The 25,000-nt window shown below is 36.2% G+C and overlaps 3 protein-coding genes across 3 annotated transcripts; 1 reads left to right on the top strand and 2 right to left on the bottom strand.

The window, feature by feature from the left end:
- The first annotated feature begins 2,580 nt into the window (after window positions 1-2,580).
- LOC104889047 (2-alkenal reductase (NADP(+)-dependent)) lies at window positions 2,581-5,691 on the top strand. The gene is made up of 5 exons (XM_010674186.4): window positions 2,581-3,076; window positions 3,389-3,572; window positions 4,231-4,397; window positions 4,676-4,758; window positions 5,008-5,691. The coding sequence occupies exons 1-5, from the start codon at window positions 2,846-2,848 to the stop codon at window positions 5,384-5,386; spliced, it is 1,044 nt and encodes a 347-aa protein (XP_010672488.2). The 5' UTR covers window positions 2,581-2,845; the 3' UTR covers window positions 5,387-5,691.
- Window positions 5,692-6,930: 1,239 nt separating this feature from the next.
- LOC104889118 (cytosolic sulfotransferase 5) lies at window positions 6,931-8,282 on the bottom strand. Its single transcript, XM_010674263.3, has one exon. It carries the CDS (start codon window positions 8,132-8,134, stop codon window positions 7,109-7,111), a length of 1,026 nt encoding a protein of 341 aa, XP_010672565.2. The 5' UTR covers window positions 8,135-8,282; the 3' UTR covers window positions 6,931-7,108.
- Window positions 8,283-10,207: 1,925 nt separating this feature from the next.
- Window positions 10,208-21,347, bottom strand: LOC104889046 (acetolactate synthase small subunit 1, chloroplastic). Its single transcript, XM_010674185.4, has 12 exons — window positions 20,893-21,347; window positions 17,389-17,602; window positions 17,211-17,294; window positions 16,883-16,951; window positions 16,011-16,094; window positions 15,722-15,877; window positions 14,638-14,721; window positions 13,712-13,816; window positions 13,495-13,617; window positions 11,346-11,498; window positions 10,997-11,062; window positions 10,208-10,518 (listed from the first exon to the last, which is right to left on the bottom strand). Exons 1-12 carry the CDS (start codon window positions 21,129-21,131, stop codon window positions 10,435-10,437), a joined length of 1,461 nt encoding a protein of 486 aa, XP_010672487.2. The 5' UTR covers window positions 21,132-21,347; the 3' UTR covers window positions 10,208-10,434.
- Between the last annotated feature and the right edge of the window lie 3,653 nt (window positions 21,348-25,000).

The following is a 25,000-nucleotide window of genomic DNA, read 5'->3' as shown; positions in this document are numbered from 1 at the left end:
AAACTTGCTGCGATGAAGCTTCCCAAACACACAGTGTTCACAAAACTCTAGGCTCTGCACCTTGTGCCCACATAGAAGATCCCTTTTGACAGAATTTGCATCCCTCTTTCACCCATGTGCCCAAGTCTCATATGCCACAACTTGGTCAACTCCTCCTTGTGAATCTCAGATGATGCAACAGCAGCAGAATCTGTCATAGTAGACCCCTGAAGAATATATAAGGTACCAACTTTAATACCTTTCAGAACCACCTTTGAACCCTTGTAGACACTCATAGCTCCACCTTCACCTTGAAAACTGAACCCCTTACTATCTAGAAGACTCAGAGATATCAGATTCTTTGTCATTAATGGAACATGCCTAACTTCGTTCAAGGTACAGAGTGTACCATCATGAGTCCTCACCCTTATAGAGCCTATCCCAACTACTTTGCAGGCAGCACTGTTAGCCATAGAAACATTGCCTCCATCTATCTGCTTGTAAGTTGAGAAACCACTCCCTGCATGGACTAATATGATACGATGCCCCAGAATCAAGAACCCACACATCCCTACAATGTGACTGGCTATTAACTACTAGGGCCAGATCTTCCTCAGAATCACCTCCAGTTTCTGCCAAAGCAGCAGAACCTTCACTTTTATCCTGCTGTTTCTTTTTCTTAGGACACTCATTCTTCCAATGCCCCTTCTCCTTACAGTAATTACAGATATCAGTAGTTTTAGGACCCTTAGAATTCGAATTTTTAAAGTTCGTTTTCTTTTTACCAGATTTCTTTTGTCCCTTCCCTCCAGTAACTACTAATCCAGATGCCTGATTTTCTGTACTAGACCCAGAAGCCTGGTGACGGACTTCTCTAGTATGCAGAGCAGATCTTACTTCTTCTAACGACAGACTATCTTTACCAACAATAAATGAATCCACAAATTCTCATATACATAGGCAAAGATACCAACAGAATTAAAGCAGCATCCTCATCATCTACTTTAACATCAATATTTCGCAGATCTAATAAGATGGTATTTAATTTATCTAAATGATCTCTTAAAGACGTACCTTCCTGCATACGCAGGCTGAACAGACGTTGCTTCAAAAGCAACTTGTTGGTTAGAGATTTCGTCATGTACAAACTCTCTAACTGCAACCACAGACCAGCAGCAGTGTCCTGCTCCGCAACTTCAGTAATTATGTCGTCAGACAGACACAACATAATTGTTGAATGTGCTTTCTCCTCCAGAATTTCCATCTCAGCGGTAACGAATCCGTTGCCTTCTTGGCCAACGGTGCCCACAACCCCTGTTGCTTCAGTAAAGCCCGCATCTTGATTTGCCACAGACTAAAACTATTCCTCCCAGTAAATTTATCAATTTTGACATTCATCCCAGACATCTTTCTCACACAGATCGATCACCAAAGCTCTTGATACCAATTTGTTATAACGGACGTGAGAGAGAAACAAATTATGAATGCAAAAAACGATAAAAACAGACAACAGATTTACGTGGTTCACCAATTTGGCTACATCCACGGCAGAGAGGGGAGAATATTTTATTATATGAGAAGAACAGATTACAGAGAGAAAAGAAAGTATTTCGTGATAAGAAACCCTAGAATATAAACAGAGTATTTATATCCCGTCAGAAAAACGCGAAAACGCGTTAACCGGGCAGCCGCCCGATCGGGTCGGGCGAACCCGCCCGATCGGGCGATAATTTACTTCCTCCCCAGCTTCGTTGCGCGCCCGGTCGGGCGAAGTCGCCCGAGTCGTTGTTCGGTGACTCGCCCGATCGGGCGAAACAGCCCGATGGCATCGGGCGAACTCCTTTAACTTCTTTCCTCAGCTCAGTTACGGGCCCGATCGGGCGGCCTCGCCCGACCCGATCGGGCGGTGCACCAAAACAGCCCTCGAAGCCTTTTGACGCATTTCCACAAACATATTCAAGGCATAAACTTCTACACTATATGATACATAGGTACACTATATCAAAAATAGATACACTATATCATAACTACGTACACTATATCATACAGAGGTACACTATATCATAACTAGGTACACTATATCCTATAGGAACACTATATCATAACTAGTTACACTATCTCCTATAGGAAAATATTTACTTAAACGCATTACAGAAACATACACTATATCAAAAATAGGTACACTATATCAAAAATAGGTACACTATATCAAAAATAGATATACTATATTATACCTAGGTACACTATATCATTTTAACATATGCTATATCATTTTAAGATACGTTATATCATATCAATACACACTATCCTAAACTCATGTGATATGGATCGGGTGCACACTAGTGTTCACTGGGTTCATATTAGTTTTTTTATTAAAAGAAACACTACAGCTATTATAAAAGCCGATATAGCATAATTAGGTGGAAGTATCCATTAGTTGTCAAACAAGAGTACAAGAATATATGATGTGCGTATCAAATTTATTATAAACTATGTGTCACGAAAATGAACAACTAAAGACCAGGACAAATGGCCAAAATGCCGGCACATTGGGAGTAAGTTGAAAATCATATATTCATATGGATCACTTTCAAATGTTCGAGATTACTCAAATTGAGCATAGGTCACATCTGACATCATAACAAAGCTTAAAAACATTATGGGAACTGGCCACGTTGCTGAAGACAGTCAAACTCGCATTTATAATGCAAATATGCAATGATACAATCACAGTCGTCATTGCATCTTTTTTTTTCCACTTTTTTCTCTCCAAAATCACAAATTTGAACATTGTTCAAACCCAAAATAATCCCTTAAAAAGAAAAAGAAAAAACAGCTGAAAAGAAGTAGAGAGAAAAAACTAACAATGGGAAGTGAAGAAGTGAGCAACAAGCAGGTTATATTCAAAGACTACGTTGTTGGGGTACCAAAAGAATCAGACATGGAGTTGATAACTTCCAAAATAATCCTTAAAGTTCCAGAAGATTCTACTGGGATTCTTCTTAAGAATCTTTACTTATCCTGTGATCCTTACATGAGTGGTCGTATGCGCAAGAATCGTGGTCCCACTTATGTCGAAACTTTCCAACCTGGATCGGTATAATTCATTTTTACCCCTTCCGCTTGTTTAGTTATTAGAGTAATGTTCGCTGCAATTGTGAAACTGAACTGATTGGAGCTGAATTAAACTGAACTAAATATAAATTGGGGAGAACATGCTCTTAGTTGATCTACGAAAAAACGGTCTTAGTTTAAAGGGGCCACTTGAAAAATAACGTACTAAAAAAACGCATTTTAAGATAAGTGGTGACAGTTTCACAATGAAATCGTCTTATTTGAGGATTTGCCTTGTTGAGTTGGACAAAGATGCTGAATATATTGACTAATGTGATGCATGTTTAATTTGCAGCCCATCACGGGATTTGGAGTGGTGAAAGTTGTGGATTCCCGGCATCCAAACTTTAAGACAGGCGACCTTTTATGGGGAATGACTGGATGGGAAGAATATAGTCTTATTTCATCTCCATCTCCTGATATGTTCTTTAAAATTGAGCATACAGATGTGCCTCTTTCTTATTATACAGGCATTCTTGGTAAGCTGCTGTGTTCTTTCTATATTTTTTTTTTTTTTGAAATTGTTTACTCAATTTGGTTTAGAAACTAAAAAAACATTTGAGATTGAATGAAATATATATAATTGCACTATGACAAGAATATGATCATTGATGAGATATAATACTTTTGCATACTGTCTTTCATATACATTCTACTTTGACTTATTAGGAGGATTTACTAGTATAATGTGGAGAGAGTCACCAAGAATTGGTCACATAAATTATTGTTCGGTCTACATCCCAAGTTCCACATTGGAAAAATAAGAGGGAGTTATCTGGTTTGTAAGAGTTCACCAACTACATTAGTATGAGGTTTTTTTGGAAAGGAAGGTGAACCAGTTGATGGTACATGAATACAATGTAAAGAGATCTCCTACCTAAGTCCTAGGCTTTGGTTGATTTAGGCAGTGGGGAGGGGGTTCTTGATGGCGCAAAGCCGCAAACTGGACCCTAACAAGGGTAATGGTTGCGGCCTGGCCACGGATTAATGGGTACGGGCATCAATATGTAGCCCTGAAGTTCAACGCATCAAAATGTGAACTAGAAACTACAGGGACCTTGTGAAGGCCTTAAAGAATGTTTGTTCTTGCTCAGTTTTATAAGTTTAAATCATCTGATAAATTTGGCCATTCTGTAGGTATGCCTGGCATAACAGCCTATGGCGGTTTCTACGAGCTTGCATCTCCGAAGAAGGGAGACCGTGTCTATGTCTCTGCAGCGTCTGGTGCTGTTGGTCAAATAGTTGGACAACTTGCTAAATTGACTGGTTGCTATGTTGTTGGAAGTGCTGGAAGCAAAGAAAAGGTGCAAATCTTTATTGCTCTGTGTTTCTGTGTCTTCTAATTTCTAAATCTTGCTTTTCTTGGCATCCAGAGTTCTTGCTGATAAAACAGATTGTTTTTGGTATAATGGTGGAGATTTCTCGATTACTATACTGTAATCGTTATACTCTTGATTTGAAGCATAATTTACAGTATTCATTTTGCTAAATCTCTTTCGTTGATTCGTCGAGCATCCACATTCTACAATTTATAGGATCAGAAATCTTTTGCTTATGTCCTCTCAAATTTACTGCATGATAGGTTGATCTATTGAAAAGCAAATTCGGATTTGATGAAGCCTTCAATTACAAGGAAGAGGAAGACTTGGATGCTGCCTTGAAAAGGTGAGTATCTGTATTCTATGCGATGCAGTGCGACAGATCGCTCTAACTTTGTGCCAAAAAAGCAATAGAATTTGCAATGCCTGAAATGCTAGTACAAAGAATTATGAAAATGGGAAGCACTTTCTTAGCTGAAAGTTCTGCAATATAGAGGCATTTTATCCGTCTATCACTCATTTCTGGACCTCGCCAGATAAATCTTCTTGTAAAGATAACTGGGATGTGCTGATCCATGTATCTTGTTCTGCTTAGGTACTTCCCAGAGGGCATCGACATTTATTTCGAAAACGTTGGAGGGAAGATGCTTGAAGCTGTTCTGTCGAACATGAGAGTCAAAGGCCGAATCGCCGTCTGTGGAATGATATCACAGTACAATCTCGAACAACCTGAAGGGGTTCATAATTTGTTCCACATTACCACAAAGCGCATTCGTATGGAAGGATTTATTGCTCGTGAGTACTATCACCTTTACCCTAAATACCTGGAAATGATTCTACCTAATATCAAGGAGGGTAAGATTTCTTATGTTGAAGACGTTGCTGAAGGTTTAGAGAGCGCTCCTTCAGCCTTAATCGGCCTTTACTCTGGCCGTAATGTTGGCAAACAACTTGTTGTAGTTGCTCGCGACTAAGCTCTGTCGACTATACTTGTTGCATTGCAAGTTGTGTTGAGCATGTGAGTGGTGTCCGGAGTTTAATTGCGTGTATTATTCTTGAAAGGGAGTACTGATTGTACCTTTTACTTAAGAGGTAAGATAAAAGGCCCATCCTTTGGGAAGTAAGGAAAAATTAATCCCAAAGGTGAGCCAGATGAAAACTAAACCCTGTGTTTTTGCCTGATATTCAATAATTTAGCCTCTAAAGTCTAATGCTCCAAGCTGCTTCTACAAGAATGATTGTAATTATTACAACATATATGCAATTTATTGTTTCCTTACTTTGCATCTTGGATCTATCTTTTATATACTCTATAATACAATTATACAAGCAATTCAGACCACTTGATTTGCTCATCAATATGCAGTAAGACTGGTAGGTTAACGGTTATATGATGTGGAAATCCTACTCTTTTCAGAAAGCATTCCAAATTATCAATGGTGAAATAGACTGCAAATTAGGTACACACTAAGTTCATGATATACATCTTACTCCAAAATTGTGACAGTTTGTAAGAAAAGACAGTTCAAAACAGAGGCGGATCCCATAAGACACCTGGGCTACCCAGGACCCCAAAAATAAAATAAAATTTCTGTTTTGGACCTTCATCCGAACATCATTCATAAGACAAATATAGATTTTTACAGACAATTAATGCTAAACACCTTGGTACAATGCCTCAGTGGTATTGTCTATGCTTGAAGACCTTCATTGTGCACTGTACATCCCAGATTCGAAAGCACGCTAAAGCTTTTTGCCATTTTCTTTTTTTTTCTGTTTTTTTTTTCCTCACTTCTTGTTTTTTCCAAGTTCTGTGTTTGTTTAATAACTTTTGTTCATTCATTCTTATATTTCTCTTGCTTCCATCTTTGTGTTTATTTCAAAAATTTTATTATTATCACTACTTATCTTTAAAGCACAATTGCTTTTACTTTTTTGAAAAAAAATGTCCAACTACAATTATTATTAAGCTTCAAATTCATTCCTAATAATTATTTAATACAATATTTTTAAATAAATTACTAAATAATATTAAATTTATTGACAAAATCTAAATTTCTCATCATCATTCCGGATGAATTTTTGAAATTGCGCGAAACCCTCTTACTGCAATTAAATTTCTCATCATCATTCCGGATGAATTTTTGAAATTGCCTACTTCTACTGTAATTGATGTACTAATGAGATCCCCCAAACCTAGAAAAATTTAAAATGCGCATATAATAATCCATAAAATATTTTCAAATGGTTCATGAGTATGGCCCGAACTGTTCGGCTGATTAAGATGACGGAGCTCCGCAGCGATATATAAATTCCGAACTAACTCAGAGACATCATTGATGTTTCACAGTTTCAGTAGCAGCTACTTCTTCCTAAGAGGAGAAAGAAAGCCAAGACAGGCATATAATTGTTTACAGACAAACCGGATAAGAGCTTAGTCTGAATCCGCCTTTGGTCCAACACAAAAACTCATACATACAGATCATGAAATACATCTGGCTCTAGAGTGTACAACAAATTCACAGTGAAAGAATGTATGTTCAAAATGAAAAATCTTATTTCATCTTTCAACACAATTCGTAATTGCATAAGACTTGTTACAATATATAAAGTTAATAATACACAAAAAAAAAAAAAAAAAAAAAAAAAAACAGAAAGCATAAATTTAATGGGATAAATTCACAAGTACATCAAGATCATTGTGAGGAAAGCATTTTGAAGGATAAAGCAGTTCCCTCAAGTTTATCTTGCATTAGATTATTTATCCTTTCTACCATAGAAGGTGTAAAATGATGGGTCCAATCCCCCACTTCCCCTTTCCTGAAGTAACTCTTTTTCTCAAAAAACTTGTTAATAACTCCACTCTTATTAACCTCCAATTCTTTCAGATTTTTTATACTACACAACTCTATTATCTCTTCTACAACACCTTCACTTTCTTCTTTTGAAGAAAATGGCATACCCACAAATTCAGCCAACTTCTTTACGTAAAATCTTGTATCATCTTTCAAATCCTCGTACTTAAGAAACAACACCTTATCAGGCCGCTCTAAGCTTTGCTTCCAGTATCCAACCACGTGTTCGAAAAACGGCCCATGGGCTGTTCTTCCGGCGCAAAAGTCCTCACAGAACTCTTCTATAGTAACATGATTAAAATCTTGATCACCTTGGATATTTTTCATATATTCCAAGAAGAAGTAATACGACGAAACAATCGTGTCCAAGGGATTTCGACTGATGTACAAAATTCGACACGCAGAAGTCTTAATCGACTCAGGAAGAGAGGTGTAAGGCAAGTGTGTATGCAAAAGCCTTGGCGAAGGAAGCTCGTTAAGATGGTGAGGCCGGGGATATTCAAAGGCATCACCATAAACATCAACCTCTAGACGAAATACAAGTTCATGTGGGTGATGTTTAAGCAAAGGGTTTTGGTTTTTCGGGTAGCGAAAACGGTTGACAACAGCAAAGAGTAAAGATTTCAACCAAGTGGTGCCGGTTTTAGGAAAACTAGCAATGATTATATCGGTGTTTCGAGCATGGAAATGTCGTTGGAACATGAGGGTGCTCTTAAAGTAGTTTAAGATATGAGGATGCCAAAAACCTTGATAGTTTACTAGTTCAAGTTTGCTATTTAACAGGGTTATTTTTGGTAGACTTTGCATAAGGTGTTGAACTTCTTCTTCATCTACATGTATTTCCTCCTCCCTTTGATTCTCAGTCATTGTGGATGTATAATTGTTGGAGATAAAGACTCTTAAGTCTTAAAGTTAGTGAAATTTGTTTTAAGTACTAAGAAGGTGAAGCAAAGGTTAATTTGAAAAGGTATGAGAATTTTGCAAACAAATGGAATTTATAAAAGGATACTATTGAATGTTGATGAAGTCTGTGTGACTGTGTCTAAACCCAAAAAGTTTATTGGTTTCCACATGTCTAAAAGATCGGTATGCATGCATACTGATACTGACCTACGTGTGCAGAGCTTAGCTTAGCGCTCAAAATGCCGATATGATTCAGGAACTGATAAGTGATAAGAATATCTTTTTGCTCACAGTTATTTGGGAAATGTATTGTCGCTTTTGTAGACATTGACTTACATGCGTATCTCACATAAGTCATGACTCACTTAGTTCTTATTTTTTTTGGACTTGTTTTAAGTTCATTTTAGTTTTTCGCAGTTTAATTCAGACACTGCTCATGTTCAATTTTTTCGCTGTTCAGTTTAATTTCTCATAGTTCGATTTAATTCAAATTTTTACCGTTTAATTCAGTTTCTCCCGATTTAAAAGAACGGGCCTTAATACACCAAGTTCTTTCAGATTTTCTTCGTATCCTTCCCGCCGAAGAGGTTTAAATATGTGAAAAATAGGACAGGGAATGAAATTGGGGATATATATGAGGAAAAAGAAAAGGAAAGAATTTAACGACGAAGAGTTTCTAACTCGCAAGAAAATTCATGCTCCGAAACCAAGTTTTTTTTTTAATAAAGTGGTTCACAAAAACTGACTTTTAAAAAGTGGTTTATAACAAAATTTTCTACTTTCTATACGATTAAATTACAAATATATTATACTAATTCTTAAAGTATATACTCTCTCTGTCCCAAATTATTTGCTACATTTACTTTATCACAAAGACCAAGGAGGGAGTGGGGACTGGGGACCATTGCCATAACAAGAATTAACAAAAAAACAAATAGGTAAATTTTGGGACCTATGTACTATATATGGAAATATTTACAAAAACCAAGGAGGGAGTGATGGCAAATTTGTAAATAAAGTGTGGGACCTATGTACTATGGCCTTGTTTGGTTGACAAAACAAATCACGGGAAATGCAAATTCCTAGGAAGTAGAAGTATATGAAGTTGTTTGGTTGGCAAAACCATGGGAATTTGCACTTCCTAGGAAGTTCTACTTCCTCCAAAATAGAGGAAGTTACTTACCTAGGTCCCCCTAGGTAAGTAGAGCTTCCCATAAGAAGTTCTACTTCCCATTATCAACCAAACACAATTTTACACTTCCTAGGAATTTCAAATACATGCGAAAAATAACTTCCTATATACCACCAAACAAAACCTATATATGGAAATAGTTACAAATATAGCAAATAAATTAGGACACACCTAAATGGTAAAATATAGCAAATAAATTGAGACGGAGGGAGTAATTCTATGTGATTCTCATCATTGTTCGCAATTAATGGTCTTCTGGAGAGAATTATACATGGAGCTGCAGAAACTGATTTCTATCATATTTATTCCTTACCACCCAACACATTGAGATGATCCTTCCTCTTAATAACAAGAAGAATGTAGTTTCCTCCACAGCTATGTGCCTATGTTGAACGCAAAGGGACATATATAGCCTACTATATTACTCCTAGTGAACAAACAACATATCTATACAATTACAAATACTCCCTTCGCTCTTTTTTATTTGCTACAATTCAATATTGGGAAATCACGTCACCAACTTTGACCGATTATTTTGATTTTTTTTAATAAGTAAAAATATAATCATGTGTGGCTTGATAGCTCCTTCATCTCGATGTGTAGATTCATAATATTAATTTTTCATAAATCATACTTAAAAGGAATAAGAGATATAAAAGCTTAAGAAACGTCTTGAAAATTGTGCAAAAACAATGTAGCAAATAAAAAAAGCGGAGGAGTAACAAGCAATGTGAACAAAAAAACATAATTGACCTTATAAAATTCTAAATTGACATTCTCTTGATATTTCTGAACACATAGCAAATTTAAATAAATGCCAGATTAAAAAAAAAAAAACAGCAAAGTTTTTCCGAATTCCAAAATTATTTTGATTTCCGGATGCAAATGAAAAATCAGTAAATCATACAAAATCAAAAGTTACACAGCACTTAAATCAAATCAATCTACCTATAAAAACAAAAATTGAAAAGAACTTTTAGAAGCCAAAAAAGAAGATTACAAGAAACCTTCAAAGTATTAACAAAAATGGATTTTCTTGCCTGCTTTCTGCATTGTAGTTCTGACAAAAATCTTAGACAGGAAAGGAATATCCACGAAGATATCTTGAGTCCACACCTGACTCTCTAGCCAAAGCCACACGTCCTGTTCGTGCAACCTGTGATATTACATTGATTCACAAAGTGAACATTAGTTTTCTGTTGTTTACCCCCATATCACCTTTTGTGTAACAGACAGCTAACTATTACTTCAATTTAGGCTCTATTCAGATAACTTAAGCCAATAGATAAGTTCGGAACGGTTAAGTGATAAGTCGAGTCGGGATATAGTCGGATTACTCTGATACGTAAAATTCATGTTCAAAGAACAGACTGCCAGTATATCACTATGAAGTTTCACTAAATAGTAAATACTACTACATATCAATTGTTTTAGAATACGAATCACAATGGACTAAATTAAAAAACCTTATCAAATTGTCCATTCATATTCGTTGTGTAATAGTAAGTCATTGCATTTTAGATCAAGGGATACCACAATGTACAACCAACTCCCCCTCAGTGACAAGTCGACAAAGATGATGTAAAGAAAAAAAAGCTGAAAGCTGAAAAATATGCTAACGATGGAAATCCTACCTCGCAGATTCCATAGGGTTCCAACAATCTTTGGAGTGCAACCATCTTATTCACATCTCCAGTGAGCTGGGAGTCAAAAGCCCCACAATCAGAGTCAGAAACTCGGACTTTGTAAAATGAATTTCAGAACAAAGTGCATCAAAGATAAAGACCATGGATTAAGCTAAATGCAACTCATTTTGATGCATTAAGTTAAATTCAACTTAAGAAAACACAAGCACATTATGCATCTATCCTTCATAAACCGAATAACTAGTTCTTGTTCGCAGCCTCAGGAAACATGAAAAAAAGGGACGAACAGTGAAAGAGGTTCCTCAATTTCTTTTAGCAACCTTGGCAATAATTATACCTCAAGTGTAATGGTATGATCAGATACATCAACAGCTTTAGCTCGAAAAATACTGGCAATGTCAAGGACCTCACGACGTGCAGCAGTATTCACAGCTACCTTTACCAACATCAACTCTCGCTCAGCAAACGGTAAATGGGTAAGATCCTTGACCTGGATCAGAAACAAAATCTCATTAAGCAACTCAAGTCATACCCTCTGCAATCGATTACTATCATAATTAATTCATCAGTGACACCTAAATCGTACAACTAAGGTGTATGACACCTTAACCATACAACTAGGTCGTGCATAGGCTATAGCTGATGATAACCAATATCCTCAAATAAGATAAATTCCATTTTAGGCAGTCAAAAAAGTTGTCCTTCCTGTAATAATAAGTTTTGTTTCCCCCTTTACCTTTAACCTTCCATTAAACTTAAACACTTATGTTATGAAAGGGATCATAATTCCAAGTGATTAATCAAACAAATAGTTCGAAAATGTGGTTTTGGTCATGAAAGCATTAACACTCACGGTGATGCAGGAACGGGGATTGATGCGGTTGTCGTAGCGCCATATATTGGCTTAGAGCATGAGATATTCGTTGAACCCCCCTAAAACGCGGTTTTTTTACACCTTTACGATGAGTGTAGTATTGGTCTGGTAGATTGAAGACCTTTACGACGGGCGATACAATATGATGCGGCCGTGTTTTGACACCATGATCAAGCATTTCACTTGAGTTATTTTATTCTCAGCTTATTAATTGTTAAATGTGATACTCATAGGTGTTGCTGCTATCAACAGAGCATATAATCAATCCATATTCCTATCATTGTGGAATAAAGCTTATGACTTATGATTCAAACCATAAAATGTGGGAGAGAAAGGTAGAGCATAGAATGAGGAATGTACAGGCATTTTGGAACTGATTTAGGTTTATGCAAGGATGATCTACTAATTAAAATAGAAGTCATACCTTTTGTGAGACAAATGGTGGAATTATATGGAGCGAGGAAGACAGATCTACACATGATTTTTATTGACATCAAGAAAGCTTATGATAAGTTAGACAGAAATGTGCTTTGGTGGGAAATAGTTAATGATATAGACTTAGTTAATGATATGTATCACATATAATAAAATAAAAGAGACCTGATTATGTTGGTTTAGGCATTTGAGACACCGATCATATAAAGCACTGTTAAGGATAGGGGAGAGTTGGGATTATGGAGACTTTAGAAAGTCAGCCAAAGATCACTTATATAGAGGGCGTTAAGGATGATTTGAAAAATATGGGTTTGCAGGAGCATATAGCAAATGAAAGGAAATCTGAAGGCAGAGGACCTATTTGGAATAACATTGGGGATAGAATCTTAGCTCATGTAGCCCACATCATACTATTGGGATTAAGGCTTTGGCGATGTTTCTGTTGTATTGTGAAGATGACCATTTGCTTGTGTATCCATGTCTTAGCTGAATATAATGATTATCCAATGAAGGTCCTAATTTCTTGAAGAATTCAGTTTAACATAATACCATTGATTGAACAACAGTGCATGTACTACCTCTATTTTTTTTAGATGCAACTTTTGATTATTGTAATCCACCCACCAATAAGGCAAATGTTGCATCTAAAAAAACAGAGAAAGTAGTTTTGAGTCAAATTTTAACCAGAAACAGGAACCCTAATCATATGGTGAATTCCCTCTCACACATATTCAGGGGTGAAAAAAAACCTAGTTAAGCCAAGCAAGTATAACCATTGCACAGTTGCACTTCACCATGATTTCCTTGTAAGCCACACATCATCAGAATCTACACCATCATTCCCCTTACTCCCACTACCTTCCCTCAACCACCGAACGCGATATATATGTGATTTGAATATAGTTTATAGAAACCAAAGAAGGGACTATGGTTTACAAGCCGTTCATCAACTCCATCTATAATGATTAGTCTTAGTTTACCTATATACAAGTATATTGAGTAATATAGTAGCACCTATGATTGGAACAACAGAACATGAAAACAAATAAATGCTTTTGAAGTTCTAACCGCCTAGAGTCATAATAACAGAAATTGACATTAGCTTCTAATCTGAATGTAACAACAACGAACTATCCATCTAGCAACAAGGGCAGGCCAAGTAAATAAGCACCCTCACCTCATGAATATCAACCAGCTTATAAATTTGCTGCACCAATTTGCTAATTGATTCATCTGTACCAGTTACAACAGTAGTGATGCGAGATAGACCCTTAGTTTCCGCATGACCCACAGCTAAACTCTGATATTAATTAGCAAAGACAACAAAGTACACTTAGCTTTTTTAATTGCAGAACTTTCAATCTTCTGATATAGAGTAAGAATGGACTACATACCTGAATATTATAACCCCTTCGAGCAAAAGCCCCTGTAACAAAGTTAAGGACCCCGGGTCTGTCATTGACAAGCATCGAAAGAGTGTGTGACTGGAACCCACTTGTCTGAGTACATACAACCAAATATTAGTTCACTTCTCGTGTCATCAATCACATAATATCGAGATTTCGTCTGAGAAGACGGGTAACCTCAGAAATTATGAAGCAGACATCCCTGCAATTACAGACACATTCTTATCCAAGTCGAGGGAGAAATCCTTTTACAAGAAGTCACTTCTCTTACATATAATGATACTACTCATGTTCGATAATTGCAATTCCCACTTCGTTAAATACTATGTAATAGAAAGCATCCTTTATTAAAATGATTTGTGTATCTATGTGAGCCTAATCATTCGAATAAACTCGAGCTTAACACAGTTCATAGAGCTATTGCAGGGTTGCAACTCTTTCTCAACAAAAGGAGCTACAACATATTAAATTTGGAAGGTTTTGCAACATTTTCTTTCTCTTAGATAGTATTCAGGTAAATTGCTTGTATCCTACACAGATAAACCCAACTTCAGTTCTTCCAAAATCCCTTTTAAACTTACCCGACCCCACCCCCTGTCCCCACCCCCACCCCTTCTACATAATGCCAATCACACAACCATTTTACTCAATTCATTCAAATTAATGCAGGATATTGTCCGCGTATCTGCAAGTCACGATAAATGCCGAAGTAGTTGACAACATAACGTATAATATACTCAAGGGAGAGGTTTTCTAGAGCTGTAAATCAAGTTTTCATGTGAGCAACAAAATCATTGCATCATCTAAATACCCAAGCGATCAACAACCCCTAAAAGTATGTCATAAAGATCAAAACCCCAAAAAGAAAAAAAAAATGAGAGAGAGAGAGAGAGAACATTAAGAAGGTTACTTACATCATCATTCAAGACACCCCAGTGAGCATCAAGGACTTGAGGAACTGCGAAACCATCATAAGGTTCCACAGGATAAACATCACCCTGTATGATCAGAAGATATACTCCATTAAAGCAGTAAGCATTCATTAGTATACATCATTGAGAGTCAGTGAGAAAAGCAAACACAAATTTTGTCACTATAGCACATTCACAGCAATACACTAGAGAAATTCCATAAATGGAAGAGGTCAAGATGCAATATGGCCAAATCCATGACCAGCTGAGACTGGCAAGAAGCCTCAAAACACATTTAGAAAAGGAGTAGTAGGACAAGGCAATGTTCTACAGAGAATAAAGCTAGCGCCCAGCAGTCAAATTTGAAAAAGGGAGACATTTAAATATGTATTCGATTGGTTTTAATTCCTTTTATAGATGCCATATGGCTTTCAATCAACAAAATTGTTCCTCGTTTAAAAAAGTATAGAAAATTTGAACACATAAAGCAAAGGCGACGAACAAAAGCAGAAAGCTCTATGCTAAAATGCTAGCTGAAAGGAGGTACTTAAAAGCCCATCAGTTACCAGGTTGTACTAGAAATTTTTTGTAAAACTAGCGATTTATAATAGTTTAAACTGTAACATGAAAGTTAAGAACCTTTCCTCAGTTGTTTTATTCTCCTCACTAGCTTAGTGCAAGGACTAAAGTGGAAACAAAATATCGCTAAAATTCACTTAGGTTACTTAGACTAGCTTGTAAATTCAGCCGTATTTCAGTAGGCTTAAATTTCTTATTGGCCCCTTGCAAACCCTTTATAACAATACGCTAGCTGAAAATTTCAGTTAACTGAAAAGTTAGGAAAATACAATATAGTGTCCTCTAACAAAGCAGTGCCCAACAGTTCATATTGGGGTTAGACGCATATTATTCTGATAAGCACGATTCTCAGTAAGAAAAGCAAGAGCGACATGTAAATTGCAAACATAAATGGATTCCTAACAAACAAACAAAAAAGATGAGAAGTTGAAGTTCAACTGATCTGAACGACATGAATTTACTTGTCTGACATGATATGTGTGCAAAAAAAAACAATCAAGGAAGGTACCTCGACGGAGAAATCTGATGATTTAGTATCAGGTGCTTGTCTTGCAACTTCAGAAAGGGCATCAACCAGCGTAGCTTCTTTAAGGTCAGGATAAGAAGCTGCTGAAAAACGCCAGAAAGGAGCAGACTCACCCAACTTTTCTCTTCTTAGAGCAATCTTTGAAGAATAATGCATAACATTATCATGTCAAATAGAGTTCAAATCATTGAATAAGAAAAGAAACAAAAGTTTACTAGCTTCAAAGTGACAAATCTCACGCAATGCAGAAACTGAAAGAGCTAAAACATACCTTTCCAGTTCGAGCAATCTCTCTGATACCAAACTTGCTTAGATTTCTTAGCACAGCAACCATCTTTCCTGGATCTCCAGTGACCTAGATTTCAACTTGCTCAGTAAATGTTTTTGTTAAACATCATAATTTTTTGTTGCTAGAAACAATTATGATCTTATAGTTATCATAGTAGCAAACTGTAACGGAATCTTTAAGCCATCACAACTCATAAAACTAAGCATCAAATGTAGCTCCCTACCACCATGCTATGACAGCACACACTATCAACAAAAACAAATATGAGTTCAGTCACAACTAACACCAAGGAGGCTGACAAGTAAAGATGCGAGCCAAAGGTGATGAATAGTACATTATGTCATCAAGTTAACAACTTGAATATAATGATCAGTTTGGTAAACATATGCACCATAATTCTTGACAACTTTTTGGTGTTCAGCAGAGTTCAGACCGATATTCAATCATCTATATGAATGGCATAAGCAACATGCTCCTTTCACAAGATTACATACTACAAACAATTCTTAAGACAGAAATAATCAAATGCTCCTTATCCCAGATTATTCAGTTACTAAATGAAAGTTAACATCCACTTATATTTATTTCTCTACTAGTACTTTGTTCAAGATAGGTGTTGGGTAAGGAATCCATAGAATTCCATACCCTTTGTCAAAATATCGAGTGTCAGCACAGGTTCATAAGACAAAAACGAGAGTCAACGTAAAATAGCTAAATGGCATAAATAAAGCAGCCTTCCTGGCATCAAAGAAAATATAGATAGAGCACTGAATGATATGAAATCCTTGGACATCAGTCCATTTCTAGTTGATAGAGAAAAATAACTTTATTTGCATAATATTTTCATCCATCACCTCTACTGTAAGATACTCTTCAGATATGTCCACAATTTTGGCGCGGAAGATGTCCACCAACCACATTAACTGCAGTGTCAAAAGGAAACAACAAAAGTGATTAACAATAACAAAGTATTACCATAAGTAATAAATCTATAAATTACAATTTCCACAGCAGAAAGATTGAAAGATAAAATACAAGGCACTCAGCAGAAAGATCGCTGCAAAAATGCAACAAAAAATTGTCTCGTAAAGCCAAGCAAGAGCTAATCACTCTCTCTTGGGAGTAAGATAAAATCCATTAGTTCTCAATTTTCAGGGTACTTAAATGGATACTGAATAGTACCTCACCGCGGCTACTTTGATCAGCTCCAACTTTTACAAGCATTAATTCACGTTCTACCTGAGGCTCCCTGGATATATCTTCAACCTATATGTAGAAAATAGTCTTGAGAATAGATTCTAGATAATTGGAAATCGGAAACATATAGACCAGTGTACTTATCATCAAAGAAAATGACAACCTTTAAAACATTCAAAAGCTTCTGAAGTTGTTCCATCACTTGGTGCAACACCTTATCAGTTCCAGAGACAACAATGGTGAAGAGAGCTTTGTCCTCGTTCAACCCAACAGCAAGGGATTCAATATTATAACCTCTTCTAGCAAAGACCCCTGCAATTCGATTTATCATTCCACTTTCATCCCCAACAAATACTGATATAGTATGCCGCATCGCCCTTAGAAATATAAGAAACAACCATAAGTACGGTTATAGAGCATCATATAATACTGAGTCCAGATATATAGTACTATTCATGAAATGTGCAAAATTCACATAACACACTGTCACACTCTGATGATACAGCGTTTCTACAAGCAAACGCTAGCCTTCAATAGCTGATAATGTCTTGCATTAAGGGGGTAAAAGAACAAAAAGAAAAGTAATTATCAACTATGTCAAGGCTTATTGAAATGCAGATAATAACTAAAACTCCTAATTTACCCTCACTTGATCAAATTCCGAACCAGTAGGAGATCATCTCCAAATTCAATTGCATACATCTAAGCTGAACCTAAGATGATATCAAAAGCCATATAAGCAAGAGCATCACTTCTTTTACTTTAGGGAAAAAAAATTCCTCTCTAATGTACATCATTATTTGCACTTCTGTTCCAAGCAGAAATACACTCATGCACAACTCAATTCTAGGCCAATAGACTGCAGAAAGTCTCGAGTCATAGAAGTAAAGAACTTTTGTAGTAATTACAAAATCATGAATCACACTCAAGGGCACCAAATGACTCTTAAGATACTACTGCTGGTTTGTACAGGAGCCTGATAAATACTTTACAAAAGATTAAAAATACATATCTGATAAAGAAAAAACTTGAGAAGATTTTAAATAAACTGTCATCTGTCACTCAAACACCCAAGTCATCAGCATAATCCGTCTTTTAAGTTAAACAATTTCCTAAGACGGCTCTTCTAATTCTACTATCCCTCTATTACTTCCGGGCTAATCGAACGAATTTCCGAAAGGGCTAAACCCGGAGTATCTGGTTCAATGTGAAAAGACTAAACAATAACTCTTTTTTTATCTTCCTGGTGGAATGGTAGACAAACGAATTCAGACTCTTGGGATGAAAACATTGAGGTTGTGTATTTTTAACTGGTTCAATACCTGAGGGATTGTTATGGATCGGCTATTGTTTCTTCCATTGATCATATGAGAAATAATGAAGGCTTGTAATATTAGGTGTAAACCCTATATATATATATATACATATACATATATATATTACTGTGCCAGGCACCCTAGAAGCGTGAGCCTTCATTATTTCTCATATGGTATCAGAGCCTAGGTTATTCTAAAACCTCAATCCTCATCTCTCGATTTAGTAGCTCTCCAAGTCTTGGATTTTTCTCCTTCTTCATGTCTCAGTCATCAACGCCTCTGCCAACGAGTTCTCCGGCTGCCACAGTGGCTGCTACAGCCACCTTTTCGGCTGCTACTCCTCTGTCTCAGCTCTCTGCCACCAGCGTTGAGGTGCGCATTCCCTCCGCTTCATCCACGTTCCGAATGCCAGAGCCGATCACTTAAACGTCCACCGCGACCGACCCTGTTGTCCGGAGACTTTTTCCCACCAATTATTTAAAGCTGGGCAAAATTCTCAAGGCCCAACCTCTTTGGGTCTGACCTTGGCAGGTATATTGGCACAACTCAGACTTTCACATCTCCAATTTTTGGTCATGGTCCGCCCGGTTTTCATCCACAAAGCCCAAGTCTTGCACACATGTCTTCGAATATGGTTTTCTGCTCCTAATGTCACCAACATAGTGACTACTAGAATTAGTGTAGTGGAAGATTATCTACCGCGGCGTACTCAATTTGAGTCCTTTTTGGTTTCTCATGGTCTTCTTTGTATGGTTGATGGATCAATTGTTTGTCCCTCACTTTTTGTTCTTGATTCTCATGGTCGGGAAATACGTAATCCTAACTATTACAATTGGCTTAAAATTGATCAAATTGTTCGTTCTTGGCTCTTTGCTACTTTGACTCGTGATACGTTGATTAAAGTTTATGATCTTAAATTTTCCACACCAATTTGGGAATGATTACAAACCCGTTTTATGTCTGCTAGTTTAGCTAGAGCTATGGAGTTGAAACGAATGCTTTCTCATGTTAAAAAGAAGGATAATCAGACGATGGTCAATTTTCACGTGACATAAAAATTATTATTGCCTCTCTTGCTGCTATTGGATCTCCTGTGTGTCAATCTGATATTATACAACACACTATTCTTGGCCTTGGTTCGGAGTACGAGTCTTTTATTATTGTTGTGACTCACTTTTCCGGGCAAATAACATTTGATGAACTACGTGCTAAGCTGTTGGTTCATGAACAACGGATCTTGTACCTCCGGGATGGTGACGAGGGCTTAGCTCAACACCAAGCATTTGCCGCTGGTACTGCTCCTACAGCTAATCCTTCTTCCAGTACGTCTGCCCATCAGTCCCAGCGTGGCCAGCAGCCTCAGCGCAACTCCAACAACAATAACCAACAGCAGGGTGGTCGTGGCAGCCACATTCGTGGTCGTGGGAGTAGAAATCGTGGTCGTGGCACTCCTAAGGCTACCACTGCAGGACAACATGCTTCCACTTCAGCCCAATCTTCAGGAACTTCATCAGTTGAGGGGGTGTTTGGTTCGGCCCCTCTCCCCATTGTTTGCCAAATTTGTTTCCACCCTGGTCACTCTGCTATAGCATGTTCGTCTTGTTACAATCAGGCATCTATTCCTGCCTTTGCTGCTCATCCTACGGGTGAACATAACGAGTCCTTGTGGTATCTGGACTCCGGTGCCTCTGCTCACATGACTTCTAACGAAGGTATCCTTACTCATAAAATCCCTTATTCTGGCCCTCTTCATGTGACTGTTGCGAATGGTACTACTCTCCCTGTCCAACATCTTGGTCAAGTGTCATTACAATCTCTCTCTCGTCCCTTAACTTTGAAAAATGTTTTACATGTGCCTAATATTACACAAGTACCCTTAGTACTCTATTAGGTCATGCCAGAAAGTCAACTAGGATTTATTCTCAGGATTGTCATGTAACCAAAACCCCAAAACTTAGACCATTTAAATCTTTTGTATCCTCTCTACTATTAAGAAATTTACCAGGATACATGCAGTGATCAACTTGAAACTCAACAATGCCAAATTATGGTATCTCTTAGACAAACAACAAACAAGGAAACCATTTCATATGCAACAAAACAACCCAAATTTAGCAAAAACCCAGATTCATAATTAACCAATTCACCCATTTTACCATTTACCTTAACAACCCAAAAAATGCAATCATGCATGATTTCTCTAAGGTCATCAATCAATTTTCATGTCACAATAAACAAACTATATGATGAAAAAAATAACTAATAAGAAAATCAAAGCAATAATGTCATTTGACGAAATCAAAGAAGGAAAAACATAAACATATTAAGTGAATAAAAATGAAAGAACATACTTTGATCGAGTAGAGGAAGAAACGCCATTAAAGGGTAAATTACTCTCATTTCCCTGATGATCAACATTGCTAGCAGATACAACCAGTTTATCAAACTCCAAATTCTTCCATTTTCTAGGATTAAAACCCAACATTTGAGGTTTTAATAAGAAAGCATGGGACTTGATAAATTTTTGGGTTTGCTCATTTTTCAGACAGCTGTTTAAACTCGTTGATGGGTGAGTTGACACAGCCGCCATTGTTGAAGAAAAGAATAGAACTTCAGAGCTAGTTTAATGGTGGAAAGTTCGAAGTTTATGGAGGAAAAGGTGGAGTTTTTACAGGAAGGTTTTGGAGTTTGGAGTATAATTTTATGAATTATGCCCTGTTTGTTTGTTTGTTTGTTATTCGGATTGGAAGACACAGTTTTTGTTAAATGTTATGAAAGCCCAAGTATTACGACCAAGTGATAAGAAAAGGAAAGAAATTAGCCCAAGATGCTTTTCAGTTTGGAAAAAGATTGATTCAGCTCTTTCAGCCCAACTGCCCAAGTAAGGTTCAGCGGTTGATAAGAACTTAGAAGTTCTCTTTTTTTTTGGAGGGGAGATACTCGAAAGCCTTGGTGTCACACATTCTGCATACAAGGAAAATTATTCCAACTGATTGTTGTCCAATTTTAGATCTTCAAACTGAAACTTTAGACCATCTTTTTGTCAATTGTACAAATGTGTATATTATGGCATTTTCCTCAAATCATTGGATGGCTACAATTAAAACTTCAGCATTTGTCGTTGTTAACTATACTAGACAAGTTTAAAAGTAATAGAAGCATGCCTAAAATTATCTTGGGCGTGCAGTACGGCGGCGACTTCAGTAGCAGTGTGGCGGTGGTGGTGTGCCGGCGCCAGTGCCCAGTGATGGTGTGTCGGCGCCAGTGCCTAGTGGTGGTGTGGAAGAAGATGGGGAGGGAAAGAGAAGAAGGGAGAAAATGAGAAAAGAAATAAAAGATATACAAATACATTATTTTATACATATGTAGGACGTTAATAAAAAAATTTAGGACGTCATTTAACAAACCAATAAAAAAACGGAGGAAGCATGAAAGCAAAAAGTAGCATGTAAAATCATGTGGTAACCATTGCATCAAGAGAATAAAACCATAAACAAATTTGAATTATAGTCAAATTTGAGTAAAGATTTACTAAAACCTTATTACTCACATAAGACAATCCATATTAGAGAATTAAAAAAAAATTATTTGTTCTTTAAATTCTCCCACTTGGAATGACTCTAAGTCCATGTCAACCTCAATACCTCGTATAATGAAAGGATTGCAAACACTGTGAATAGAAAGCTTTGAACTCTCCTACTTCAAATATGGATGATAGGAAACTTATACATTGATTCATTACAATCTTATGACGTCTTTCTCAAAAACAAATACTTTTTCCTACTTCCTCAGTTTCTAAATAAGTGCAACACTTCTTGTTTTCACGTTTGCCAATGCATTATTTTAACCATTAATATCTTCAATTATCAATAAGTAAAAATTACAAAAAGTTGATATTAAAAAAATTCACATTCAAACGAATCTAACAAGATCCCACATGACTATGTTTTTACTAAAATGCAAATCACCAAAGCTAATTGAAGATCAAACTGTGAATAGTAAACACTATGCAAATGTTGCACTTATTTAGAAACGGAGGAAGTATGTTTTAAAAAATGTCAATGGGTATATGTTACAATTATTATAGAACGGAAGAAATATGACATTATTAAAGTTTATAGAAATTAGGGATGACAATTAGACGAGGCGTGTGCAGAGGATGGTCCTTCCACAACCGCACGCATAAATTTCCATCCCCATTTCCGCCCCACCACCCATTGCGGGGTAAAATTTCATTTCGTACCCACGACAACTTCGGACCCACGACCACTTCGTACCGGCGTCATACTCACTTCATACCCACAACTATCCTCATAATAATTCCAAACAATCTGACAGTTTTACAGTTGCAAAATAAAATTGTTAATAATATAAGTATATAAAAATGGATTTTAATAATAAATATTCTAATATATACTCCCTCTGTTTTTTTTAGATGTAACATATTGACTTTGGGCACTATTCATCCAATACACTTTGACCACTAATTGTTATTTATACATAAGAAAAAATTTAGTCATGTGGGATCTTGTTTGATTCGTCACGGTATACACTTTCTAAATATATATTTTTTATAATTTTTACTTTTATACAATTGGAGATATTATCGGTCAAAGTTGTGTCTCGGCAAATGTGAAAAGTCCAATGTTACATCTAAAAAAAACGGAGGGAGTAATATATAATATATTTTTTAATAGGGAGGAGAGTGCAGATGAAGGAGAAGCGGGGTGGGCGAGGATAGGGTGGGGGGTATAGCATAAAATTCACACTTGCTCGATCCACCACCCATTACGGGTACGATTTTCATCCTCATTCCCGCCAAACCTAGACCATACTTGCCCCAGTTGGGTGGGAATGTTACAGGTTTTCTACTTGACCCGCCCCTTTACCATCCCTGGAAGAATTTCCCTTGTTTTTAGATCACATGTAAAATTTACAATATGTAAATATATTATAAAAACGGATTTTTCATCATATACCCCCTAAATTTTTTTTACTCACCATATACATACCCTCGATGTTTTCAAAATTCACCATTTACCCCTCAATTTCTTATTAATTCATCATGTACCCTTAATGATTAACGACTAACTATTTTGGTCATTAATCCCTAAGTCTGCTATTTAACCTTAATTTATCTCTATTTCATTGATTTACTGTAACATATTAGCATTGAAACAACACCTAAGGCCAAAAAGAAGGAAGGGATTTATGGAGGAAGAGTGTTATGAGGGGGCCATTTTAGTGTTTTAACTGTGGTCAATTAAGGTTAACGACTCAAATAGGGGTAATGGGTAAGTTAGGTTTGCTAAGGGAATTAGAGGTTAATGAATAAAAAAGTTGAAGGTCATTGGTCATTATGGACATATGGTAAATTTCGAAAGAATTAAGAAATATATGGTGAATTTTGAAAAGTACAAATTGTTATTGCTTTTAAGTTGATGATAAGAGCTGAGTTCGATCACTCATCATATGTTATTAGGATACATAATAATTAAAAATGTGTTCAATCTATTAATTAGTCGCTTAAATATAACTATAATTAAATTTGAATTATGTGGATTACATTAAGGATTTTAACAAGTGTAATGAAATTTGAAATTTCTTATTTGTTTTTACATCCTTCGCTTTTTTATAGTTGAAATATCTATTTTTTCACTTGAATCAAGGAAAAGGTGAAAAAAATAAGGTGGATAGAATCATAGAAGGAAAGTATAAGTTTTCCTAAAAAAAAATAACTGGAGTTTAAAAAAAATGAAAAAAACCCTAAGTAGAAAAAGAATGAAAGTCGAAATTGGATCTAAAATTAGGTCATTCAAAACTAGCATAAGCTTTTGATACTTTACAAAGGTTAAATCCATACTATTTATTTTATACAATCTACCATGTTTTTTTTTAAAAAAAAAAACCCTAAAATTTTAGGATATTTCACAATATTTACAAAAAAAAAACACTAATATAAACAACTTATGTTTAGAATAGTTACAAACTTGAATTTCATGCATGACTGGATCGTGTTCACCTCCATGCAATTACGATGTAATATAATTCCTCCGTTTCTATTTGTTCTTCCTACTTTGACTTTTTGTTCCCTAAAATAGATTCTATATAGAAAGAATAAATAGATAATGAGGGAGCAATATTCCCTCCGTTCTTTTACACGGTTTACTCATTTCACTTTGGGAGAGCCATGGCGTAAATCAAAAGTGAGAAACAGAAACTGAAAAGATGGAGAAAGAAATAAAACTTTGGAGTGGACCACTTGTTAGTAGAAATAAAAAAAATTAATAGTATGTACATTGTAGATTAAAAAGAAATTGACTAATAGAAAGTGTATACCTTAAAAAGAAATGGAGAGAGTAATATAATACTACCTCCGTTCCATAATATAATGCTTGTTTCTCTTTCCTAAAGTCAAGCTTTAGAAATTTTGACCAAATATTCTCATTAAGATATACA

This window comes from Beta vulgaris, chromosome 3 (genome assembly GCF_026745355.1).
Source record: "Beta vulgaris subsp. vulgaris cultivar EL10 chromosome 3, EL10.2, whole genome shotgun sequence".
In the NCBI taxonomy this organism is placed as follows: domain Eukaryota; kingdom Viridiplantae; phylum Streptophyta; class Magnoliopsida; order Caryophyllales; family Amaranthaceae; genus Beta; species Beta vulgaris.
The sequence above is the reverse complement of the archived record's forward strand: the minus strand, read 5'-3'. Positions and strand labels throughout refer to the sequence as shown.